At 28.3% G+C, this 24,120-nt stretch overlaps 1 protein-coding gene across 1 annotated transcript; it reads right to left on the bottom strand.

Moving 5' to 3' along the window:
- Positions 1-1,067: 1,067 nt before the first annotated feature.
- On the bottom strand, positions 1,068-22,684 carry LOC130451112 (ubiquitin-conjugating enzyme E2 H). Its single transcript, XM_056789919.1, has 5 exons — positions 22,212-22,684; positions 21,912-21,988; positions 21,236-21,403; positions 10,742-10,870; positions 1,068-9,461 (listed from the first exon to the last, which is right to left on the bottom strand). Exons 1-5 carry the CDS (start codon positions 22,262-22,264, stop codon positions 9,343-9,345), a joined length of 546 nt encoding a protein of 181 aa, XP_056645897.1. The 5' UTR covers positions 22,265-22,684; the 3' UTR covers positions 1,068-9,342.
- Between the last annotated feature and the right edge of the window lie 1,436 nt (positions 22,685-24,120).

Raw genomic sequence — 24,120 nt, 5'->3', positions numbered from 1 at the left:
ACTTATGTTTAGTATTGAACATTTGTAAACAGTCATTTATTCACATTCACTATTTTTTATTCCTTTATGAGAAATAATTGTCTAAGAATAACACCCGAGTGTATGATCCATTTTTGACATCTGGTGAGGTGATTCACAGGAAATCGGTACATTTTAATTGTAGGATCTGATCTCTTACTTAGTCCACATTTGAAATAACACACTTATTTCCAGCCATTTCTGAAAAATTGCGAAAAAAGTGATTATTTGTTATATAAATATATTATAGTAAGTAGATCGCTAAATATACAGTTTTTTTCGAAATTGTAAGCTGTAGCATTTATATATCTAGCGCCTCTTATAATTTGAATATATGAACTAAGAGAGTAGTGATGTGTATTAATTGTAATAATATCCACTTACCTTAAAAATGAAATATATATCAAAGTTCAAAGATTCTCAAATAAAAAAATAATCCAAATGCACAACCAACGAAACTTAACAATAACACAATACAATAATGAACTTAAATTGCAACTTTGATATAGGCACCCAAAATAAGAAATTTTACATCACAATTTACATCCACAGGGTGGAATATAAGATTTTAAATAATTTTGGCGCCATCTGTTATTGGGGTAATTTGGCAACCAAAGCTAAGAAAACCCGTAATTCAAGCTCCGACGTACAGTAAGAAAAGACGTGCTGTGGATGCCAACCCTCCACTGCCATCTATTGGTGGCGTCCACCTCGTCAAATGATATCCTCATAAGGTTAACCTACTATCCTATTCTTTATACAATGCTATTACATATATAAAAAAAAAATAATTATAACCTAAACTAGATTTTTGTAATTATACAGGTTATAATAGAAAAAGATCCCAGATGCATTTTTGAGATTTGTGTTATTTATTATTTCTGATACTAGTTTTTATTATTTCAATAAGGAACTTAAATTAATCTTAGTTATGAAAATTTGGAAAATATGTTAGAAGAAAATTTAATTTATAAATATATCATGGAAAGTTTTCTATTTTTATAAAGGTAGTTGGATTATCTGCAAAAGATGAAATAAAACAACATAAATAAATGTAGTTCTTTATTATTGTTGAACGCTACCAAATGATCTACATTTAAAAGTTCATTATTCATTAAAAATAGAAACCGTGATGTATTTGAAAATGGTCAATGAATATTATTAATTCTCATTATTTTTTTACCATAAATATTCTTAACATTCAGTTTTACGAAAATTATATCAACCAATTTTACAACTAAAAACCATACCTATCCAAGAAATTTTGATATTGTGTTTCAGTACACATTATATAAAATTATACAAATTTCAGTTGGAAATTAATCAGTCCCTTTTTTATTACATAATTTTGATTAGGAAATTTAATATAAAAGAAGACATCCAGATATACTGTTAGATAATTATGCTTGGCAATAAGCCAGGGGTTAACAAGTTAACTAAGGGGTAGAAGCAAAAAAAATCACTGCCAAATATGACTTATTTTGGCCTATAAAATACTTAAGGAGTATAAAAACTTGGCCAATGAGTCACTACTCAACTACAACTACAACAAGGTTAGATACCTTAAATGTCATTGTAAGATTTCTTTTTTGATAATAGTAATTGAAGGATACAAATTTAATTAGAACTAGCTACAGTAAAACAGTATTCAATTCTTATAGCAGACGGGCTTATAGCTGTGATATATGTTTGTTCAATATCTGATGAAAATATTCTAGAAAAGTAAAAAAATGTGAAGATCCTTAAAATTATATATATTAATTTATGGATTCGTTATGTATCTCTAAGAGCGGCTGTGAAATTTTCGACTAGAAGAATTCAAAATTTGGTTAAACTGGGTTTGGAAAAGATAAGGATAGGTATAATTGTGGTTTAGACAACTACTAATTTTTTGGTGTTTTGCAAAGATTTGCAATTAAATTCTTGGAATAGATTAAGTCGAACAAACGTAAAAATGGTTAGCACATTTTTTAAAAACTGTTAATGTTATTGTGCAGCAGGTTAATTTTCATAACTTAGATAACTAGTAAGACACGTTTATAAACTGTCCGAAGATGAGAAACGCACTTACATCTACTATACGACACTAAAATATGAAAAAATTCTTAGTACACGTATTACTCTAAAAAAAATACATCTTAAAGTTTTGACGACGGTATATGTAAATAATTATAAATATTAATATATGTACAGTATCTAAGTAAATGAAACCTCAGTTAACAAAATGAAGTATCAATTTTTATAAAAAATTCTATAATTTATAAATCTATTGCACTAAAAATCTAAGATTACAACTCATTGTCGCTTAATACCTTACAAAAGTTTATTAAATGATCCTCTAAATTTATACTATAACAAAAGATTTAGCATATTTTATTTTTCATAGTCATGGACACTTTTCTGATGAAACACATTTCATAATTTTTGTATACAAGTAATGAGAGTAAGATAGAAGAGATTGAGGAGTATCTACATCACATGAGAGTTATAGTAGAAAGCACTCAAATATTATTATTTGGGAGACAATTTAAAGATTTTATATTCCAGGGATACGGTGAAGATTGTTTAAATGAAACATCATAAATTACGATGTTAACTTTTCAAAAAATCTATCAATAGAGGGATAAGTAATGATTCAATAATGCAGGGAAAGAAGATTGTGAAGTTAAGAGAGTCAATATACTATCAATAGATATACTGAAATTATTAATAATAAGTGTGAAACATCTTTGGTATGTGTTTTGTTTCAAGCGTTTAAAGATATTCTAGATTTTTATTTTTGGTAAGGCAACCTAAAGGTACAATTAAAAAACTTTTGTAAGATTTACAGCATATAGTGGCGATCATTTTCCAATTAAACTAAAAATAAATTTATTTAAACTCGCTCAGTAAGGCAACTGTATAATATACATAAAACTAATTGTACCAAGCAATATGTTCAGGTTGTCATTAGTATTGGCAGTAATGAGTGAATTTCCCTTTCATGTATAAATTAATTCATATACCAATTAAGAAAATATAAAGAATGAATCCAAATTTGCCTATCACATTAATTGGCCACTAAAAAATAATATAGTATAAAGTTTTTTTTGATATATTAAAATGAATGTTTGTATATTGGACATATAAAGAAAATGTGTTTCGAAACATTTCATACAAATGAAGAAAATGTTTATCACAAAAATATTGTTCTTCAATAAATTAATTAACTTCAGATACATGTCGTTCTATACAAAAACACCAATGAACACGACAGCAATCAACAATTTATCAATATTAACTGGAAATTAAACCTTTTTAAAATATTTAAAAAGTTCAGATTGTTCTTTTAAATAAAGTTTTGTTATGCTCTAACTACAAATTTTTTTAAACACAATTCTTTTATTTATGGATATCTTTGTAGAACGTTATGGTTGTTCTCCGTTTGTATTTAGAGCCAAAAAAGTATTGAGAGTTCTATAACATTTTTCTAATTACAGCAATTTTTAATTCACGATCCACTCAATAATTAGTATTGGATTCACTTTATAACATGCTTGGCCTATTAATAGACGATCATACACAAGACAGAAAACTATGCAGAATACATTTATGCTTGGTGTTTACTTACACTTAGTAAATTGCTTCTATATTAGTTACTTAGAATAATTAGATACTTTTTTTGTTTAATTTTTTCAAATTTATGACTTCAAAACTAAACAGATAGATTTTGGAATTGGGACACGATTAAAGATAGCATAAGTTACGAAATTTATTGAACTAGTAATGATGTATCTTATGTAGCTTTCATATTAGATTTATGATAACATTTAGAAGTTTCAGATTGTCAATAAATTTTGTTACTCCTTGAAATAAAATGATACTGTTAACAGTATGTTGCACTGGAGGCACACATTATTGCATTTAGACATATTAGAAATACTTAGATGCATTAGGAAGCAACAATCAATCGATTTTTTATCAGTTTCAGGCTACAATTATGTTAATCACAAAAATGACTTAAATAATAGTATTTTACAAATCTATGGCCACAGAGGTTGCATGTTACAAACACAAGCTCATGTATTTATTTCCTTTCTCAGTTTTTCGTATTTTTGAATAAGCATGCAACTTATAAGAACTTAATTTTAATTCAAAATAGTCTACATTCAACATAAAGTTTATAAATGTTTTTGCTCTGTCAATCTATTTTTCAAAATTTAAAATAATAATTAGGTATACAAGGATTTTTAGTGTCCTCACAGAAATTTCATATTAACTTTTAATTAAAATAATTTGTATTTAAAAAAGTAATTTTGATTCTTATATAGTCCAAAAAAATTATTTTAGTAAATTTTATTCATATTCTGATAACACCTTTATGCTGGTACTAATGAAGGTATATATGGAATAGCATGAATAAAAACTGATATGATTAAATGAAACTGATGAAAATGATTAAAACAAAATTAATTATTACCAGGTTAAGCTATAATATAGAGATAACTAAAAAATGAAAAAGTAGGGAGGAAATTCATTGAATTGCAATTTATGAAAATATTGATAAAACAGGACCAGGAATCAATTTGAAATGGGGAAAAAAGAATTGCTTTATATTATTTAATAAAATAACCGGAACATAGGAAGAATTGTTATATCTTTAAAAAGTTTTGTACCTTTTATGATAATTTAACTTTATTTAGTAGATAAATTATCTCAGCTTAATTTTTATGGAAAAAGTTTGGTTAATCAAAGTTTTCCTGTCTAAAGAATTTATGAAACAATAAAAATGCTGACATATTCTAAATACAATTCTGTTCCAAATGTCTTTTTTATTATAATTCTCTGAATTGAAATATCTGATAACTGTAATTTTTTCGGCATTATTATATGGAAAGTTATTCATTTAAAATAATTTTTGACAAAAATCTTGATAAACACATAGTATTAACTACATATTATACAAATTAATACAGTTGAAAATATGTGGTTCATAAGAAGTGAGGGAAAAATCATAAACTCACAGCTACCGATTGATCTGCCTTTAATATATGAGAAAAAATACTTTCCTCTCTCTCTTCTACATACCGTCGTATTAACCACGGCGGCTGCAGTTCAAAATTTTCTACTTTTAACGAGTTCCATATTTTACTTTCCTATCATTTATCATTCTGTGATGTCCCCAACAATTGTTATACCTATATGAAAAGAGAATTTCTGAATAATCAAGTTTTCTTTAAGAATTCTCCTAGAGGTCTACGTTTTCAAAATATCAAGTTTATATTCATTCGAAAAGGTAGGGAGAACATCTATCATTAAGGTAAAAGAACCTGTTAACGGTATATGAAGTTGCCTCAAGACTTTAATCATAAATTTTGTCATAGAATTCACTTACTTTTTTTTAAATTAGGGCCAAAGTTCATCTGTCATTCAAGAGCAAAACAATTGATACCATTACTTTTAGTCCGGGAGCCAGCGATCGTTTTTGATGACCAAAACCACAAAAGCTGAAAACTTGTCCTAAGCTTTATTTGGTATCACTATTAAACAAATGGACCTCCAGCTCGGGCACTTCCGGGTGTTGTATCTGCGGCAACGGGAAATATGTAGACATCAAAATAAGAAAAGTAAATATTTACATAAAAGTGCAAATAGTCTATAAATTTCTAGCACAGCAGTCAGCAGAAATTTCGGCCTTCTCCCCACTTTAACAGCCCGGCATCAAATGCGTACAACAGAGCAGCTGCTAACCGGTCCGGTCCTCTTTCCTACTCAAATGTAGCATCTGTTTACTCCAAATTTGCCAGAGTAACGCCAAGCTATCCAGTGCGACCGTTAAACTTCTACCGAGTGGAGCTGCGACAATGTCGAACGTACATCCCTTCTGTGTATTTTGCTCCAAAAAGAGCGGAAAATTAATTCTGTTTGATGCGAATAAATTAAAGAAGTGTACAGATATTTAAAAAATTCGAAAAGAAGCTGGTTTGGCTTTCTCTAACGTTGTTTTGCCGAAAAATACCAACAGTTTTCAAATGTATCACAGCCAGTAATGATGGTCAACAAAGTACTGCAGGTTAGAATAATATTGATATATTACTCACATTTTTATCCAATTATTATTTATGCCTTGAAATATATTATTATATATGTTTGCAGATGATGACGAAGATATTTCAAGAGTCGACATCAATTGCATGGATAATGAAAGCGACAAGTCCGATGGAACTGAATCCGAAGATGGCGAATTCTTATAAATTCGTATATTATTTTATGCGTAATAGCATGATATGTTTGTTTATTTTTAGAATATAGTTTTGTAAATAAATACGAAAAAAATTCAAATAATTAATAGTAAAACGTTCAAATAATAATTAATAGTAAAAAGTTCAAATAATTAAAATTATTTTTTTTAATTTTCTTATTTTGATGTCTACATATTTCCCGTTTATGTTATGTGTTATACGGTTTATTATGTATATTCAAATGTGTAAATATTTACTAATAGCCTTTAAATTCAAAAACTTGTGAGACAGTATAATAACTACATGGGCGCGCTGTGTTTAATGAGAAAAGTATAGATATCTTATACCATAAGAACTGAAATATGACAGTTAAGTAAATAAGTTAATAGAAAAAAATATCTAGCTTTCTATTTAGTGGGGGGAAAGTGTCCAGTTGACGCATTCAAAGATGCAATGCGCCCAAGCGCATACCGATGCGCAGCGTCTTTGACTGCATCGGCTGGACACTTTTCCCCCACTAAATATTAAGTTGGATGTTTTTTTCTTTTAAATTATTAACTTAACTATATATTTATCAAATTTCAGCTTTTGCGGTATCAGTTTACTCAGTGCGCATTTATCACTTCTTTACGTGGAAAGCTGGGGCATAATCCCCCACTCTACATTCGGCTGGATACGTTTTTTCTTTATTTTATAACATGATGTAAATGTTAACAAAGTTTCAGCTTTTGCGGTATTAATTTTGTTTAATTATTATTTTACATGTGTGGGAGGCTGCCGCAGATACAACACCCGGTATTAGGCATCTGGAGGTCCATTCACTTACTAGTGACACCGAATAAGGATTAAAAAAAATTTCAGCCCTGGTGAAATGACCACTCTCAAAAGGTCGCTGGCTCGCGGACTATTTCTGTCTCTAGTCTGCTTTTCATTAAAGCTGTCAAATTATCAATGGCAAGGTGTACACTTAATGCAATAACTTTCGAAATAATGAAGTTTTTAATTTGAATTAGTATTTGGCCTAAATAATTTGGATATATATGTTTTTATCAAGAAGTTGCATGTATCAAGGACACAAATGCAAAATGATGCAAGTACGTCAAGTCGCCATAAAAGCAGTTGACCATTGACCGTAACTAGTAATGGGAAAACGTTGATATTTTAATACTTGATTGCAAAACATATTTAGAAACCCTACAAGATCGAATCATCTCTGTAATTAGGAAAGTTGCTTGTAATAATTTTAGTGAAATACGGTTATATCAAGATTGTGCAGTACCACTAGTGTGATGTATCTAAATTAACGATATTTCGATATTTTCAACATCGTAATTAAATAAAATATTAATTATTAAATTAAATTTATATTTCCCTTCATTAACTTTTCCATATTTTATGTTTCATGTTTTATGATAATTTTCACAATAAAAAGTATTTGTGTATATAGTAGTGAGTTAACAGGGTATAAAAAAGCATTAAAATATGTGGGGGAATTATATTTTTCGGTACTCGAAAATTATTTTTAAAAATTTATTCATTCTTAAAAGTTATTTATAACAATCTTATTTATAATAATATAAATGCTGACAAATGTTTATGAAATTTAATCTTATTGCATTTTATTTTAAAGAATTTTCTTCATGTGACTGGGGTTTCTGTTTTTAATGTATAAAGAAATGGGTCACTATGTCTGGTTAAAATTAGAATACATTTTCAATGGTACCTTTCCTATCAAACTTTTTGTGTATCTATTAACGCTCATGGTGTAAAGACACTTTTTAATATACAATAATATAAAGGGAGATACAACCCTTCAAGAGAGTAAATTGAGTTCATATTATTCGTTTTCAATTAATTTGTATCCTTATTTTCGAATATACTCTAGGAATTAATTTACACAATTCTGAAACATCTTGTATATTATCAATATGCATATTGATTATTCATCATGATTACACTAGTAAGAATAACATTGCATTTTTCATCAGTTGAAAGTACATTATTGCCTGATTATGAAAAATTTTATTATGTCAAGGCAAATGACTGTTGATGATAAGTATATAAATGAAGTTATAGTTATATGATTCTTGAGATGAACTTTTGAAATAATCATTGAGATATCGTTATAATTGTTTTTTCAATTCTTATTAATTCCATAATATTTCTAATTGTTAACTATTTTTGAATAATAATATCATTACTATCATTTGTTCTATTACATTTTTCGGAAAAACCAAAAAAAAAAACAATTCACGTTGTGTGACTAATGTCGTTCTGTAAATGACTGAATGTAACTTTAAAAAATGAACAATGTAGTAATATTACGTTATACAACAACAATGTTATAGTATATCTATATTTAATTAATTTTAAGTATATACAAGCAAATTCGAGTTTACTTTCCAAATAACTTTGTCATTGTGAGAAGAGTTCTAATTTTCATTGCATATATTATCATGACAATGTGAAACTAATAATGTATTTAATAATTAATGACATAATTTTGAAGTAGACACCTGTTTATTAAAATGTAAACTTCTATCACACCAAATATGATACATGAAATTTCTTGAAACATAATTGGATAAACATATTGAATATATGACTGCTACTAAAACTTGATTAGCACTGGGACTCTAAACTCAGTGACATAACCGTTCAAGAGTTTTTTAGTTATTTTTTAATGAGGTAATTGTTAAAAACATCACATTTCTGGAATATAAATATGTCGAATAACCATTTTTGTTTTGTTATTCTATTTCATTCTTATAAATTACCACATGTATACAGATATTTGAATTCAAATTAAAAAAATAGTCTCCTTTAATAAGATTATGATATGATTATCTTCTCAATTCATATTTTAAAGATGTCTGTATACAGCAAATGACTGAACAATATGTGAGAATAATAGATAAACTCTAACCTGAGAAAATTTGACGAAGGCCTCGCCTCTGAATAAAATAAACTATGAAAACGTAAAGCAACCAAGATTATATAAATAACTTTTTAAGCACATCACATATTTTGAATCGTCATTGTCACCTAAATAAGAGGAAGTTGAATTGAGCGAGCTTTTATTGAAAATGAGAGAGAGCCTGCGTTATAACTCCATATCCTCAGCTTCATTCTCAGAAAAGTCTGACATACTTGATTCGCTTTCTGAACTAACGTTCTCTTGGCCCCGCAAAGCTTCTTCTGTGGCGTATTTTCTTACGTATTCTAACAACAAAATATAAATTAGTTCAACATGCATATGTAGGTTTATGAAGAATTTCAGAAAGTTCATCAAAATATTCGAAAGCGAGTAGTAAATATCAAAATGATATTTAGTTCATATAAACTTTTGTTATACAAACCCTTGTTTCTAAGTTATCAGTCTTCAAAACTCCAAATAAAAACTTATATAAGTAATTTAATCTAATGTATATATGGCAGCTTTATAAAATTTAGACAGGGGTTTATCCATGTGCTGTGCTTGATTGTATAAATAAATCCAAATTGTCTATAGGAAACTCCGAATGACTTGTGTTCAATATTAATTTTACAGGGTTAATTTGTACAATAAAAACCAAACCAAAAATAAGTTGCTCAATCATATTGTATCCAGGATATCATTATTTCCAATATTACAACTCCTTGCGATTTTTTTTAATCTATTCATGTGTTTCCTTATACAATTCCAATCAGGTATTTTTATTCTTCTCTTCTTATTCTTCATCAAAATAGACTTAAAATCAAGAAAATTCATATAAAAATGTCTAATTTCTTACATATTTTCTTGAATAAATGTTCTTGATTTAAGGTCTATTTTAATGAATTAGTAATTTTATCATAAAAATGATTTTTGACGTTTTGTCCAACTCTGGCTTGTATCGAAATATTATCTGACATTAACAACTTTGATATATGAATTCTAAAGATTACTAATAATATGAATATAAATATACAATCTCTAAATAAACCATACAAATATAAACATAATATATATATATATATATATATATATATATATATATATATTCGGTAACATTAGAAGTGTTTACAACTAAAAGAAATATATTTTCTTGACCTTGCAAATTTGCAGGAGGTATAGGAACACAAAGAAGACCAACTAGTCAACTAACACATACCATCCAGCGTGAAGATAAGCACTTAAACAATTAGCTAAACGCTTCAAATTACTTTGACCAATGGTTTAGAGAGGAGGGTAGGCCTGTTATTATCGCCGCGTTCAATCCTTTCTCGTTTCATCCATCCACGCTTAGTACTTCCCATGATTGTTGATTTGCTTTTGAAATGCTGGTGCACAGAACTATTGGAGTAATGGTTTGGGGGAGATATTTCTTATGGTGACCTATCACAATTTGTGTCTATTTGGGGTAGTATTGCAAAATGGAGTTGATTAATTATTCCTCCTGGATATAAAACTTCTAATATGTCATTGAGTATTTACATATATGCGTTTGTGGATGCGCGTGCACGTTCGTTTAAGTACTTACCAGAAACTTTCCTCTTATATTCTTCTGGTTTGTGAAGGTACATGGCAGCTGCATCTCCATTTAAAGGATCTATTGGGTTTGGGTATGTTAATAGTTGTGGAAGAAATGATTCGAATATATTTGATAGATCTAAAAACAAAACATACTAGTACTTCATAAAAGTACTTTTGAAGGATTAAAATTCAATTCTTATAAACTATAAGGTGCAGTTTCCCAGTTACATTTCTAACTTTGAATGATGCCAAATACATATTGTAAAAAAGAATATAGATATTCTGATGAGAATTAAAAAAATAGTAATTTAAAATGGAATAGGAGCACTTTATGTTACCAAATACCTTATTATCATTTTTATTACAGCCTATATTACTTTGAAACATCGCTTCATTTTTATAATTATATCAAGTATGTCTTTGTACATGATGATTCAAATTGGCGTAGACATATAAGTACATACATATATATTTTCCAAAAAGTGTGAAACATGTGAACGGTATTCTATCGGCACTAATTATAAGATTTTTTTACCTAAAAACAAAAATAAAACTGAATGATGTGACAGTATACCTCAACCTCTAACGCCTGGCGAGGTAATATTAGCAGAGCATTATCGAATGCATATATTCCTCCTATCATAAAAAATATGTTAATTTTAAGCATATCCATTGAATATGAATTACTCTGGTTGTACTGGGAGGAATTGGTTTCCTTGAAATTGACTATAATAATTTTAGTTAGTTCAATATTACTGTTAATGACACTGGTAAACAGCGTTAAAGAACTGGAAATATAGAAAAACAAGTAGTGAGCAATGAGAAAAATGTAAAAAAAATTAATTTGTTCATTCATATGTCACTGCGACTTTTTTCTATTAATTTCTTTATAAAATGTATAAAACATAGTTATATAAGCAATACTTCTTTCTTTGTCCAAGGTGTTACTGCTTTGAATGTCTTCTCCCCAGAGGGATCTGATATAAGTTGCTATGTTTAGGTTTGCAATTACCTTTATACAGTGTCAGTGTAGGGTATATATTTAAAAGGCGGTTCGATATTATTTATATTATAAAATAAAATCAAATTTAGTGATAATTTTAGATTTGATAATGAAATTTATTTACGTAATACTATACATAAGTGTGTAAGCTAATGTATAAATAATTATGTATGCTTCACAATTCAATGAGAAATGCAAACCATTCCAATAAAATGTACAAATAGCTTTCCTTAGTTGTACAAAAATGAAGACATTTTATAATTCTTATTAGGAAGTCTTGCGAACGTTTAAAAATTTGTGATTGTTACATATTAGTTCATAACCTTGTACTGTTATAATTGACATGATATATATCTAATTATGATACTTCTGAATTAAAAGTCACGTACCACTGGTTATAAACAATGACAAGGAGTAATGTTATTGAAATCCATTTTAAATATTTACTGTTTATTAGAACTTGCGTTTCTAAAGATATTCATGCATTATTTTTCAATGGTCGTAAATTAGTTTCATGACATGTAGAAATTCACTAAAATATGTAAATACATTACACATTAAACTTCAATACTTCCACCGCAGTAGGTAACCCACTTGAAATATAACATTCATAAACATAGTCAAACTTAATGGGTGCAGTATACATCTCTCGAAGTACTTCTAATAAGATCTATGATTCGTTATTTAACTTCTGATCTACGGTTTTCATAATAAAAAAGCAATATTCGGGTAGTCGGGTAGTTGTTTAATACCGCATATATATATATATATATATATATATATATATATATATATATATATATATATATATATATATATATATATATATATATATATACAGCAACAAAATATGTGTCATTCGTCCCAATCTAGAAATTCGTTCACAATGACTGCTTTGTAAGAAGACGTGTTAACACAATCTTACAAAATCTCCCTTATATTCAAAGGATTATTTTCAATGATCTTTTTGTTTAATTTGTCAAATGCGGTAAAAACGTTACTAATTCAGTTTCATTAAAAAATTTAAGACGGGTTCTTTATTGAATAAATTGTAAAGCTCCATAAACCAACTAAACTTCACATGACACCTCAAGTCGGCCCTAATGATTAATCTCGGTTAATTAACTGTAACTATATGAACATCTACTTGATGGATAGCTTTAGAAGTTTTGCCACATTCAGCTGAAAAGCAATTTCCAACTTATGTCTTTTTTAATTATATATCAAACGGAGTCACTATATCTATTATTCTATTAAATCTTATAGTACACCTTTCTAGAAAATGTGCCTATTTGTTCTACATCCGGTTTATATTCCCAACAAAGGGCCAATCAACTATACATAATATGTTTTTCTATTTGAGTGACATATAGTATTTCTCAGAAGTTTCTTTTGAAGCTGCAGCATACTTTTAAAAATCTACAATAACATGTATTTTTTTAATAATAATTATATTGTTAAGTATCAATCAATGAACAATGGCCAGACCTTGTTATGTTTCGCTATTATCTTTAAAACGTACAGATGTGATAATAGAATATAATGCGGATACAGCAGAGCACCTGAGCTTTTGGTTCCCAAGTGGAAGTGTCATTAGTTATAGTCTTTGTAATATCTGTTTTACCTTTCAAATTATTCTTCATTATAAAGTACGTAGATGATATAATTTTATTCCTTCCATATAATGAAATTGATAATTTACTATTTTACTTTAAAAGTTTCTGTCCTCATATATAATTGAATAAAGAAAAGGAGAATACTGAAAATCATTACGTTTTCTTGAAACTAAATTCATTAGAAACGAAGATAATAAAATTTTAATTGATCAACCCACGTAGCATTAAGATTCATTTAATCAAAAACATGAAAAATAGAGTCCTTAAAATCTCTGATCTAATCTTCCACAATAAAAAAAACCTAAAAAAATTATATCCTTCATATCTTTTTAAGCGAATTCTGACGCTGACTTCACATCGTACCATTATTACCTTCAAACGTCAATTCCGACATTACTATCTCACCTATTTTACCATTTATACCATTCAGATAATGTACAGTCAAACCTCTAATATTCAATCTATTTATACTAAAATAAAAGATAAGACACCAACCAATTAATTTCCTAACATATGAAATTCCTTGTTCAAGTTGTAACAAGTACACTGGTCAGTTGAAGAGGTCACTAACCAATTGGATAACCTCTCACAAAATCGATAGCAAATTATATCCTGATAGGTGTTCATTAGCGACACGTGTCTTTCATAAAGGACATAATATGAATTATGAATCTGCCCAAGTTTCGACAACTGAAAAAAGTTACAAAAATGAAACAACATTCTTTACCCAAAATGATCAATTTATTAGAAAGGAAACTGATTTAAATCTTTCAGATGTGAGAAAAACAAATTCTTAGAAGAAATTCAACGCCATCGACAACCAATCAACCCATGAAATTCAACTTCACTCATAACGACCTAAACTATCAAATTTAATGTTATTCGAACCAATAAATATTCAGCTCCATCCATAACGAGCTAACCTATTAAAATTAATGTCATTTATTAACTAACCAATTAATATATTCAACATAATTCATAACAACCTAGCCTAATCTAAACTATAAAAATTTAAAGTCATTCATAATCTCACTAAAGAAAATTAAAAAAATGATTTATATAACAATCATAAGCAATAAACTTAAATAAATTTCTGTCGGGCTTCAATTTGAACATTGATTTTTGAAATCTATGAATTTAATGTCTTTTAAACAACGAAATTTAAAACGCCACAATTCTTAACTAATCAATGTAAGTAATTTTCATTATTGTAATTTTTTTACACATATTTTTACATTGTACTTGAACATAATTTCAGTCCCAGGCGATGAACACATACGCGTAAGTATTCGAAAGCTTAGAAATATATTAGAAATAGTACACTTGATGTTTTGTTTGCAACTTCCCACCACGAAAACGCTCACAAAATAGTTCGTAAAGACTTGACGTTTCGACTTACAAATTCATATCAAAAATAAAACCCTTCTATAGAACGACTTTTTATTTCACCAAACGATGCAAAGAAATTGAAAATTTATAATGATATACCCCGTAAGATATATTATCTATCAAAACTGCACAAACTTGACATACCTCTGCGACCAATTATAACAACTATTCGAACTCTTCTCACCCATAATTATATTATGAAGAACATTTTATACCAAAATATATACTATATCAAAAACACTTGGGATTTCTAAGAAAACATTAAAAATATCAAAATTCCTTATGAATATGTATTTATGTCGTTAGATGTAGCTTCTCTATATACAAAGATTCCTATTACAATTGTGAAAGATCAATTAGTAAAAAAATGGGACAAAATTAAAGAATATACAGAAATACCTCAAAGCTATAGAACTAACACTTAGAACAACATTTTGAGATTGAAAAATATAAACAAATTGATGGTTGGACTATGGGAGCTTCCATTTTATGTGTTATAGCACAATTAGTAATGGAAGATCTTAAGGAAACTGTTTTAAGCAAACTTAACATTAATGTTCCATTCTTTTTCCGATATGTAGATGATTGTATTACTGCTGTACTAAAAAATTAAATTGAAAATATAAGTGAAAAATTCAATTCATATAATAAAAACCTTCAATTCACAATCGAGATTGAAAAAAAAAAATTGAATTAATTCTCTTGATGTCACATTATATAAAATTAAGAATAACATATGAACAGAATGGTATATGAAACCAACTTGGTCCTCAAAATATTTAAACCTCAATTCATATCATCGTATGTCACAAGATAGATCCATCTAACTTTCAGATCCTGTGTTAGATGCATAGTTATTAAAAAAGAAAAAGCTGCATTAAGAGAAAATAATTATCCTGATAAAATGATAAATAACATATTCAAAAGGAGGATAAACAAATATTATAATCAATTAAAGAACAAAACAGAACCTAAACATCAAAAAGTAGAACACATTTATCTCCTATATGTAGAAGAACTTTCATAAAAACTAGCAAATTATTTCAATAAATATATTATTAGAAAAAGTCACAAAGGTTATCGTCACATTTCATCAAACTAAAATCTAAAACGCCCAAAAACAAAATATGTAATATTGTATATCAAGTACATACATAGAAATAAAGCAGTTATCCATGATAAAAAGGACCTAAACACTTTGATTAAAATTTATAACTTTATTTTATGGATTTCAATATAACTATGAATAATTTAATTAAATGTTGCTAGATAAAACAACTGAACATAAAAAAAATAGTATGGTTGAAAATAATTTTTATTTTGATATTCATGTTGAAGGTAATCTATTGATTAATTCAATTGTGAAAAATTTCAATGTCAAATTATGTTTTAATAAAGATATAAGGCAATATAATAAAGCAATAGGTCGAAACGTCGAAGGTTTAACTGTTTTTACACGAAATTTGATTTTAGCTATTCTTCAATTAAAATTATCTAATTTTCTAAAAATTACCAAAAAAAACTAATTTTAAAACAGAAGAGACCTAAAATCAAGATTATTTAGATGCATTTATATATCAAAAGGTCTAAGAAATAAGAAATATATATATATATATATATATATATATATATATATATATATATATATATATATATATATAGAGAGAGAGAGAGAGAGAGAGGTTTCTTATTGAGAACGTGGAAATGAAACACCAAAGTGGACTAACTTTAATATATTTTCCGAGCTTTCGCATACTTATGTATTGATATTCATCGACTGGGAAATAGTTAATTAAGATTTATATATTAATTGAAAAATATTTTGAAATTCTGGGAACTACCATCTCTCGGTTAAATCTGCTCTATTTGCAGAAGCTACTATTTAGCCATGATAGAAATATTAAAGAAATCCTAAGCCTCAAAAAATATTATTTATAAAGGTTGTAGAAAGTGATAAGATGAAATTGATTATTCTTATGCCTTACAATCCCATCCCCAAGTATGAACTTTATTTTGAATGTAAAACCAAATTTAATATACATTTTTTTATACAAGGATAGAGGATGAAAAAAATGAATATCCCAAAAACCTAATACAACAGTGGAACCGTATTGATCCAAAAGGAAATATATAGTTATTTTAAGGTGGTCAAATAAAAAATCAAATACATCAAACACAGGCGTTTGACGATAACACTATCTATTTGATCAGAGAGAAAGACAAATCGAAAAATAATGACCTAATTGCTCCAATATGGAAAGAAACAATTCTATCATTGGAAGGTAGTAGCAGTGCGCACAAAATTTGATTATAATATGAGCATCACAACAGAATAATAAAAATTACGTAATACAAAGAATTAATATATGGGATTATTGAATTTTTTGTATTGCATTCAGCAAATATATTAAGGATAAAATAAATACAATTCTATTTTTCTATAACTATTGAATACATCTGATAGATCTTATAATAAAACAATTTATTTATAAAACTTTCTCTAATTTCAATTCTAAGTGGGAGTACAATTTATGTTGAAATGTTCAATGGTTAAATAATTTAGCAGATGTATGATATCCATAGCTCCTCCCGCCTTCAGTGAAACATAAGAGTGTATTGGTGGTCTTCTTTCTCATGCAATGGTTGAATATGAAGTGTGTTTTCCTAAATATATAAATGCTGCAAATGAATGATATTAATATCATGAAGTTTGAGAAATGTTTCCTTGGATTGGAATGGATGAATGTTATTCTCTTGAAGGAGGATTTGATGAAACCTATCGAACTGAATTTTTCATATTTTCAATTTTTGTACTTTCATTTTTGGAAAAAATGTTTCAGTAATTTTGCTGGTGTAATTTTTATATCACTATAATTGCAATTTTGAACGCCTGGGTTTGTTTACTTTTAGGAGTGGCACTAAATTAGAAGAGAGATTTGACACAGTCTTTCTTATATTGTGGTAAAAGTCAATTTAATACATATAAAGATATGAAGCGTTCTTTATTGTGCCAAATTTTTTAATATTCGGAGAGATAATGGAGAAATATATGATTTATGTTTGGTATGGAGATGATAGTGATCAAGGAGTCTGAGTGCATATAAGGAAAATAAAATGTGTATGAACAATTATCTTTATTCTAAATAGTAAAAATAGTAGAACGCCATGTTGTATTTAAGATTGTGAAATTACCATTGGAAAGGTAATCATTCTAAGAGGTATAATGGTTTTTGCACATATTTTGGGGTGTTTAATGTTAATTTTTTCTGATTCGAAAACTTGTTAAGATTTTCAAAGAGCTTTTGCATATCTATCTATCTCTGTTTTTATAACAAATAATACCTATCAGTTTTAGAAACCACTTATTCTTTGAAAAATTTTATGGTTTAAAGCTTAAAATATTTTTTGGTAACAAATAAATGCCACGAAACAATAAACTTTGGATCAGTTATGTATGTGTTGTTTAAATTGGAATATAGAATAAGTATTTTTATAATTATTTCCATTTATGAAAGAGTGATGACATAGAAGAAAACATTTCTAACTAAAGGATAAGCAATACTGTGTGATACAGCTGGTTTATTGAGATGCGCTCAAATAGGTTGGTCTGTAGGTGAAGCTTTATAATATTCAAAAGTTTTAATATATAAAGGATCACTGATATCTATTTTAGCATTCCTTTTTGCATATATTTTAAAAAGTTAATTTGACTAAAAGTTCACTGTTGTATTCTAATAATTAAAAATTTGACTTGAGTTCACTTAAAGTTTTTGAAACTGGAAAGTTTTTAATTGCTTTCATTTTTTCTGAATTTCACTTTAAACACTTGAACAACTAGTAGAGCTGAATTCAACAAATAAAAAATAAATGATGAGTTTCCATTTTTTATGGCACAACAAGTTCACAGAATTGTTCACATTATAAGTTTAGCCTTAGAAGACAAAACAAAATGCATGAAGCCTTTCTTATTATTATCTTTCAACAAACATTGGCACTTGGGCATACATGCCAATATCAGTTATCCCATTTAAATAGTTCAAACTATTGCAATCATATCTAAAAGTTGAAAATTTGGACCATGAATGAATGAAACTACATCCACCAACTATCCAATAAACACATGTATCTCTCACTGCAGTGTTCAACTGTACACAAATCTAACAAGTAGAGACCAAATATAAATGAGTTTAGTTTAGAAAAAGTAATATGAATATAAACCCACAAATAACCACGGAGGAAAAATTTCTAATGTAACGAACGAACGAACGAAGTATAGTATGGAGTTGTACCCAACAGTTAATGCAAAATACCTTGTAAAATTTCTCATGTGCAATGATATTTGACAAATCAAAGAATAATCTGAAATTTATATATATATATATATATATATATATATATATATATATATATATATATATATATGTATATATATATATATATATATATATGTATATATATATATATATATATATATATATATATATATATATGTATATATATATATACATAAACACCCCACAGAAATTATCGCATCACTGGTATTTTAGGATATTTTTAATACTTAATTTTAGTTTTTTTGGGACAATCTGTATATGTATCAACTTAATAGATATTTCTGGTTTCTTATCATGGGCAAAAAAATATCACAATTTATTACAAATGTTTTTGAAAGCAAAAATGCTCGAGTAAGTCATTTCTGTCTTGGAGAATGCATTGAGATCGAGAACTTTCTAAGCAAATTGTGTTATTGTATAGTGAAAACTTAAATTTATTTTGTTAATAATGGATGTGCTTCAACGTTTAACAAGACATGTGACGAATGAGGAAGCCGCTAGAATCATCGCGCTCGTCGCCGGGGTAATTGGAGTTCAACAAAGCACCATATCCAGAGTTGTTATTCGCTACCAAGAAACAGGGCAGCTAACCAGAAGACCCGAATAAGGCAGCGGAAGGGTAACTTCGGTAGTAGATGATCGTTATTTGAAGTTACCGGCGTTAAGAATTAGGCATACCAGCGCTCGAAGGCTGCAAACAGATCTGTTGGCTGCTGGTAATGTCCGAATAAGCCTACAAACAGTTCGAAATAGGCTGAGAGAAGCAGGTATATGAGTTAGAGTGCCAGCTTAGAAGTCCACGTGTTACCAGAGAACATTGAGTAGCAAGATTGGAATTTACTCGAGAACACGCAAATTGGAATATTCAAGATTGCTCCAATATTTTTTTCACAGATGAATCAAGATTTTGTCTTTATTCATCGGATAGGCGTGCACCAGTATATAGGCGACGTGGTGAACGGCACAATCAGGTTAATTTTTGTCAAACTGGCTCTATCATGGTTTGGGGAGGAATATCTTTCGAGGGTCGCAAGGAGATAGTACCAATGATTGATGGAAGGCTAAATGCTGACAGGTACATAACCAATATCCTAGAACCCCATGTAATGCCCTATATGCCTCATATTAGTGACAACTCTGTGTTAATACACAATAACGATAGTCCACACGCTACTAGAGTGGTTTGGCAGTATTTAGAAGAGGTCGAGATACCCACCCTGAATTGGCCTGCACGTAGCCCGGACCTTAACCCAATAAAGCATGTCTGCGACCTTCTAGGATGGTAAATTCAGCAACATCTGGCACCAATAAGAACACTAGATGCTCTTCAATATGTTCTTTTAAACTTCTGGGAAAACATGCCTCAAGGATACGTCCAGAACCTATTTAGAAGCCTTCCAAGACGAATGGAAGCTGTAATTAGAGCGAGAGGCGGCAACACAAGCTATTAGAAATTCATTGGCTGGTTTTAGTTTAAGCACTGTTCATTTTTTTTGTATAGATGTTTTGTATAATTTTTTTGATATTTTCTGTTTTGGTAAATCAAACTTTTTGTCCTATTGATGTTTTGAGTCGTAAATAATAATAAAATTCGATAATTTTTGTGGAGGTATATATATATATATATATATATATATATATATATATATATATATATATATATATATATATATATATATATATAAACAAAAAAATCTGGTGACATCTTGAACAGTTGAAAAGAATTTTTTATTGAAATGACTTAATCCCACTAAACAATTTATGAAGCTGTTGAGAGTTAATTCAATTCAAATTAGTAACTTTATTTTTATTGGTATTTAAAAGGAGAAATTCCAATTAAATGAGTTAACAGCTTTCTAAAGTCTTAGTAGAAATTTTAGAATGAAAATACAAAAACTGAGAATTGATAACAATAATAGAGCTAAATTTGTACACATATATTTAAATGATACTGTATAGAAATGATATATGGACAAGTAGGTAATCATAAAATAAATTTCATAAAATTAAGAAACATAAACCATCCAAATATTGTAATCATTGGAAAACAAAATAAAAATGTAGTTTATTTGCAAAAATAAAACTATTGATTTCTCATTAAGCTTTATATGATTCAGTATGCACATTTTCATGGTCAAATTAAACAAAATGTAACTTACCATATAAAGCTGTCCATGCTTGATTTATAACATCCAGGCAGACTGTACCAGAAACTTCATCTATGTTTGGGTGATAAACTCTATTCATAAAACCAATGCTTGGTGATTTAAAGGGGTAGTGATCAGGTAAATGTACCCTTACCTTCCAAACACCTCCTTCATAAGGAGCTATTAAAATAAATAAATCATGGTCTATGCAGTGTTCTCAAAGACAGTTTTTTAGTTAAAAATGGCGCTTTTATAAGTTGATAATATTCAAAACTGCTTTTTTAAACAGTGGGATTCATATAATTTATCTTAATTTGAAGATATTTCTGTTGTTAGAAATTATAGTAATAATAACAAATGGTGAACAACTTCAAATAACTTTTCAGTTATCAGGTCGATTTTTATCTAAACCCAATAATAGATTGTAATGAAAATATTAACATAAATACATCATTTTTGGACTACTTAATAAATCTAATTAAATTATAATTAGTTATAGAAATAGCAAGTAGAGAAAGTTATTATTACAAAATAGGCACTTAAATTATTATATTTGACTGATGAGAATTTTCCACAAGTTCAGATACTATCAGGTATATATCAAATTTTGTTGTTTGCAGACTTTGTAAAAATAAAAATTATTCAGTGATACTTAAAATTTTAGCAATATATAGAAATTGATACTTACTTCCTCTAGGACCATAAAATTTCACGCAAAATTCATTAAGTCCACCAAGGATAGTTACCTCATGTTTACTCTCAATGCTAAATTGGTAATTAAGGAAAACGCACATATTGTTGACAATCAGCTGTTTTTGCGTAGTGAACAAAAATATATTCTAAATGTAAATACATAAATTTTCTACAGCAAAAGTTAATAGTTAGATATATTTGGAGACATATTCAAGACAAAAATTCACTTCTACACCATCAGCTGTTACAAAGAAAAGATGTTATTGTTTACAATATAAAAGAACACAAAGGATACAGTTTGATAACATCAGTGTCCATACGTCTTTTACCAGCACTGGGGGACGACATCTTCTAAATTGTCATGAAACTGTCACCATCAATTTGCTAGTACTATTAAAAGATAATTATTCAAAAAAAAAATAATCACCTAAGCACAATGGCCGTGTCAAAATCGAACAAATAATTCACAACTAATCTATCCTCAACCCCCGTTTACGTACAAAACTGTCACCATACTGTCACTAACCACTGTCAGTAACCAGACGCGTTAAAAAATAACCGTTACTGGACTACCTGTTCCTTGGCAACATTCATTGGGAATATTCGTTCAGTACTAACATCCATTTATTATGATAACAATTCAAATTTGAAATTACTTTGCTATATAAATTTTCAGTATTTTGAATAATATAATAATAACCTCCACTTCTAGCCACATTTAAATATAGAATAACAGGGAGACAAATTTAAGCTCCAGCTAGCGATCACTTTGCCATCTATATCTGGAAATCGAACTGAATAAAATTATATAAGAGAAAACTAGTTTTGAACTTATATTGGTGGCATTTATGATGAAAGCGACATCTGGGCTTGGTTATATCAAGTTATGCTGTGGAATTGTGGTAGAGTTCTATCTATAACAAAAATGGAGATCAAGGTTTCCATGAGAGGACTTTGTTATTTACTTGACCTTCTTAAGACGATAACAGCATTTCTCCGTACTACAGCAGTCAGATACAGCATTAGCTACATTTATGTATTGTTTCTAATATATTCTCCAAGCAGTTTTTACATAGAAGAACTGTTTTCACTTGTTCCATCCCTTTTTTCTTCACTGTATTGACCTTTTCGTTAGTATGTTGTAAGTTGTAACTGTCACGCCACTGTTTACCAGACTCCAAAAATGTTTCCTTCTCTTTTCTAAAACTTTGAATGTGGATAGTTAAAGATATGGCTACCACGATTGGTAATTGTTTAAATATTTCTTCTATGTATTCAAAATTTTCGACAAAGCTTTTAGTTTTTAATGGTTTCTGGTATATTTTTAATAGTACCATAAACTCTTAAATTTACCCTCATTTTCCTTGAGTCTTGAAAGCACCCTAAAATTCCCATCACCTCTTCAGTAAATTACTTCTAGCATTGTCTTGGAAAATTTGAAATATAAGCTATCGTCATAAAATTACTTAATCCACTTAGTGCTTATCTATAACCAATTTTAAGTGAAAACTGGATATTCATCATTGGATTATTTTGCAAGAGCCAAATCGTTCAGCTACTACTTAGTACCAGTTAGTATCTAAGTAGATTGTAAAGTTGACTTGTTAAATCGTTAAATGGAAAAGGGGACCGTTTCTGCAATATGTTAAAATGAGATAAAAGTTTTATTTTTTTATTTTCAATTTGTAAAGTTGTGAAATTACGATATTGTGAAACATGAATTGGATTATACTATTTTTCCTAATGTTGGTTGCCTTGAAGCATCGATATATTTCTAATTTGTCGAAGTTATATTTTTCCTACAAAGACTGGATTCGTTACTCTAAATGAGAAACAATATTTTTGTTTAGTTTAAAGAGATCACTAGTTTAATTGACAGTATTTGACTTTATGTCTAGTTTCAACTAATACTATAAGAAAATTATTCTCATCATCTTTAGCATCTTTACCCTCAATAAGGTTTTACTTATTTACTAAGATTACTTGAATATTTATCTACCAGAAATATTTCCGTGCAAAGAAAAAAAAGTGTGTAAAAATTCAATTTACATTTATTGTAATAATAGTGGCATAAGTAATAGGGCTAACAAGATGTTTCAAAATTAACTGTTCCTTAAGAAAGCTCACATAATTGACAATTGTGTAGTATATGATATTAAGTGAATAAGGAATTGAATTAAAACAACTATTCCTATAATTTGTAA

This window comes from Diorhabda sublineata, chromosome X, assembly GCF_026230105.1.
Source record: "Diorhabda sublineata isolate icDioSubl1.1 chromosome X, icDioSubl1.1, whole genome shotgun sequence".
Lineage (NCBI taxonomy): Eukaryota > Metazoa > Arthropoda > Insecta > Coleoptera > Chrysomelidae > Diorhabda > Diorhabda sublineata.
Note: the sequence above shows the minus strand (reverse complement) of the source record. Positions and strands in the feature narration are given on the sequence as shown.

What these genes read in the sequence shown, in the direction of transcription:
- LOC130451112 (XM_056789919.1), bottom strand. Translation starts at nt 22,264, where the DNA reads ATGTCGTCCCCCAGTGCTGGTAAAAGACGTATGGACACTGATGTTATC. An exon ending in GACACTGATGTTATCAAACT is followed by an intron (nt 21,989 to 22,211) that starts GTATCCTTTGTG and finishes TTACCAATTTAG; the next exon opens with CATTGAGAGTAAACATGAGG. An exon ending in AGCATGGACAGCTTTATATG is followed by an intron (nt 10,871 to 21,235) that starts GTAAGTTACATT and finishes TTTTGTTTTTAG; the next exon opens with ATCTATCAAATATATTCGAA.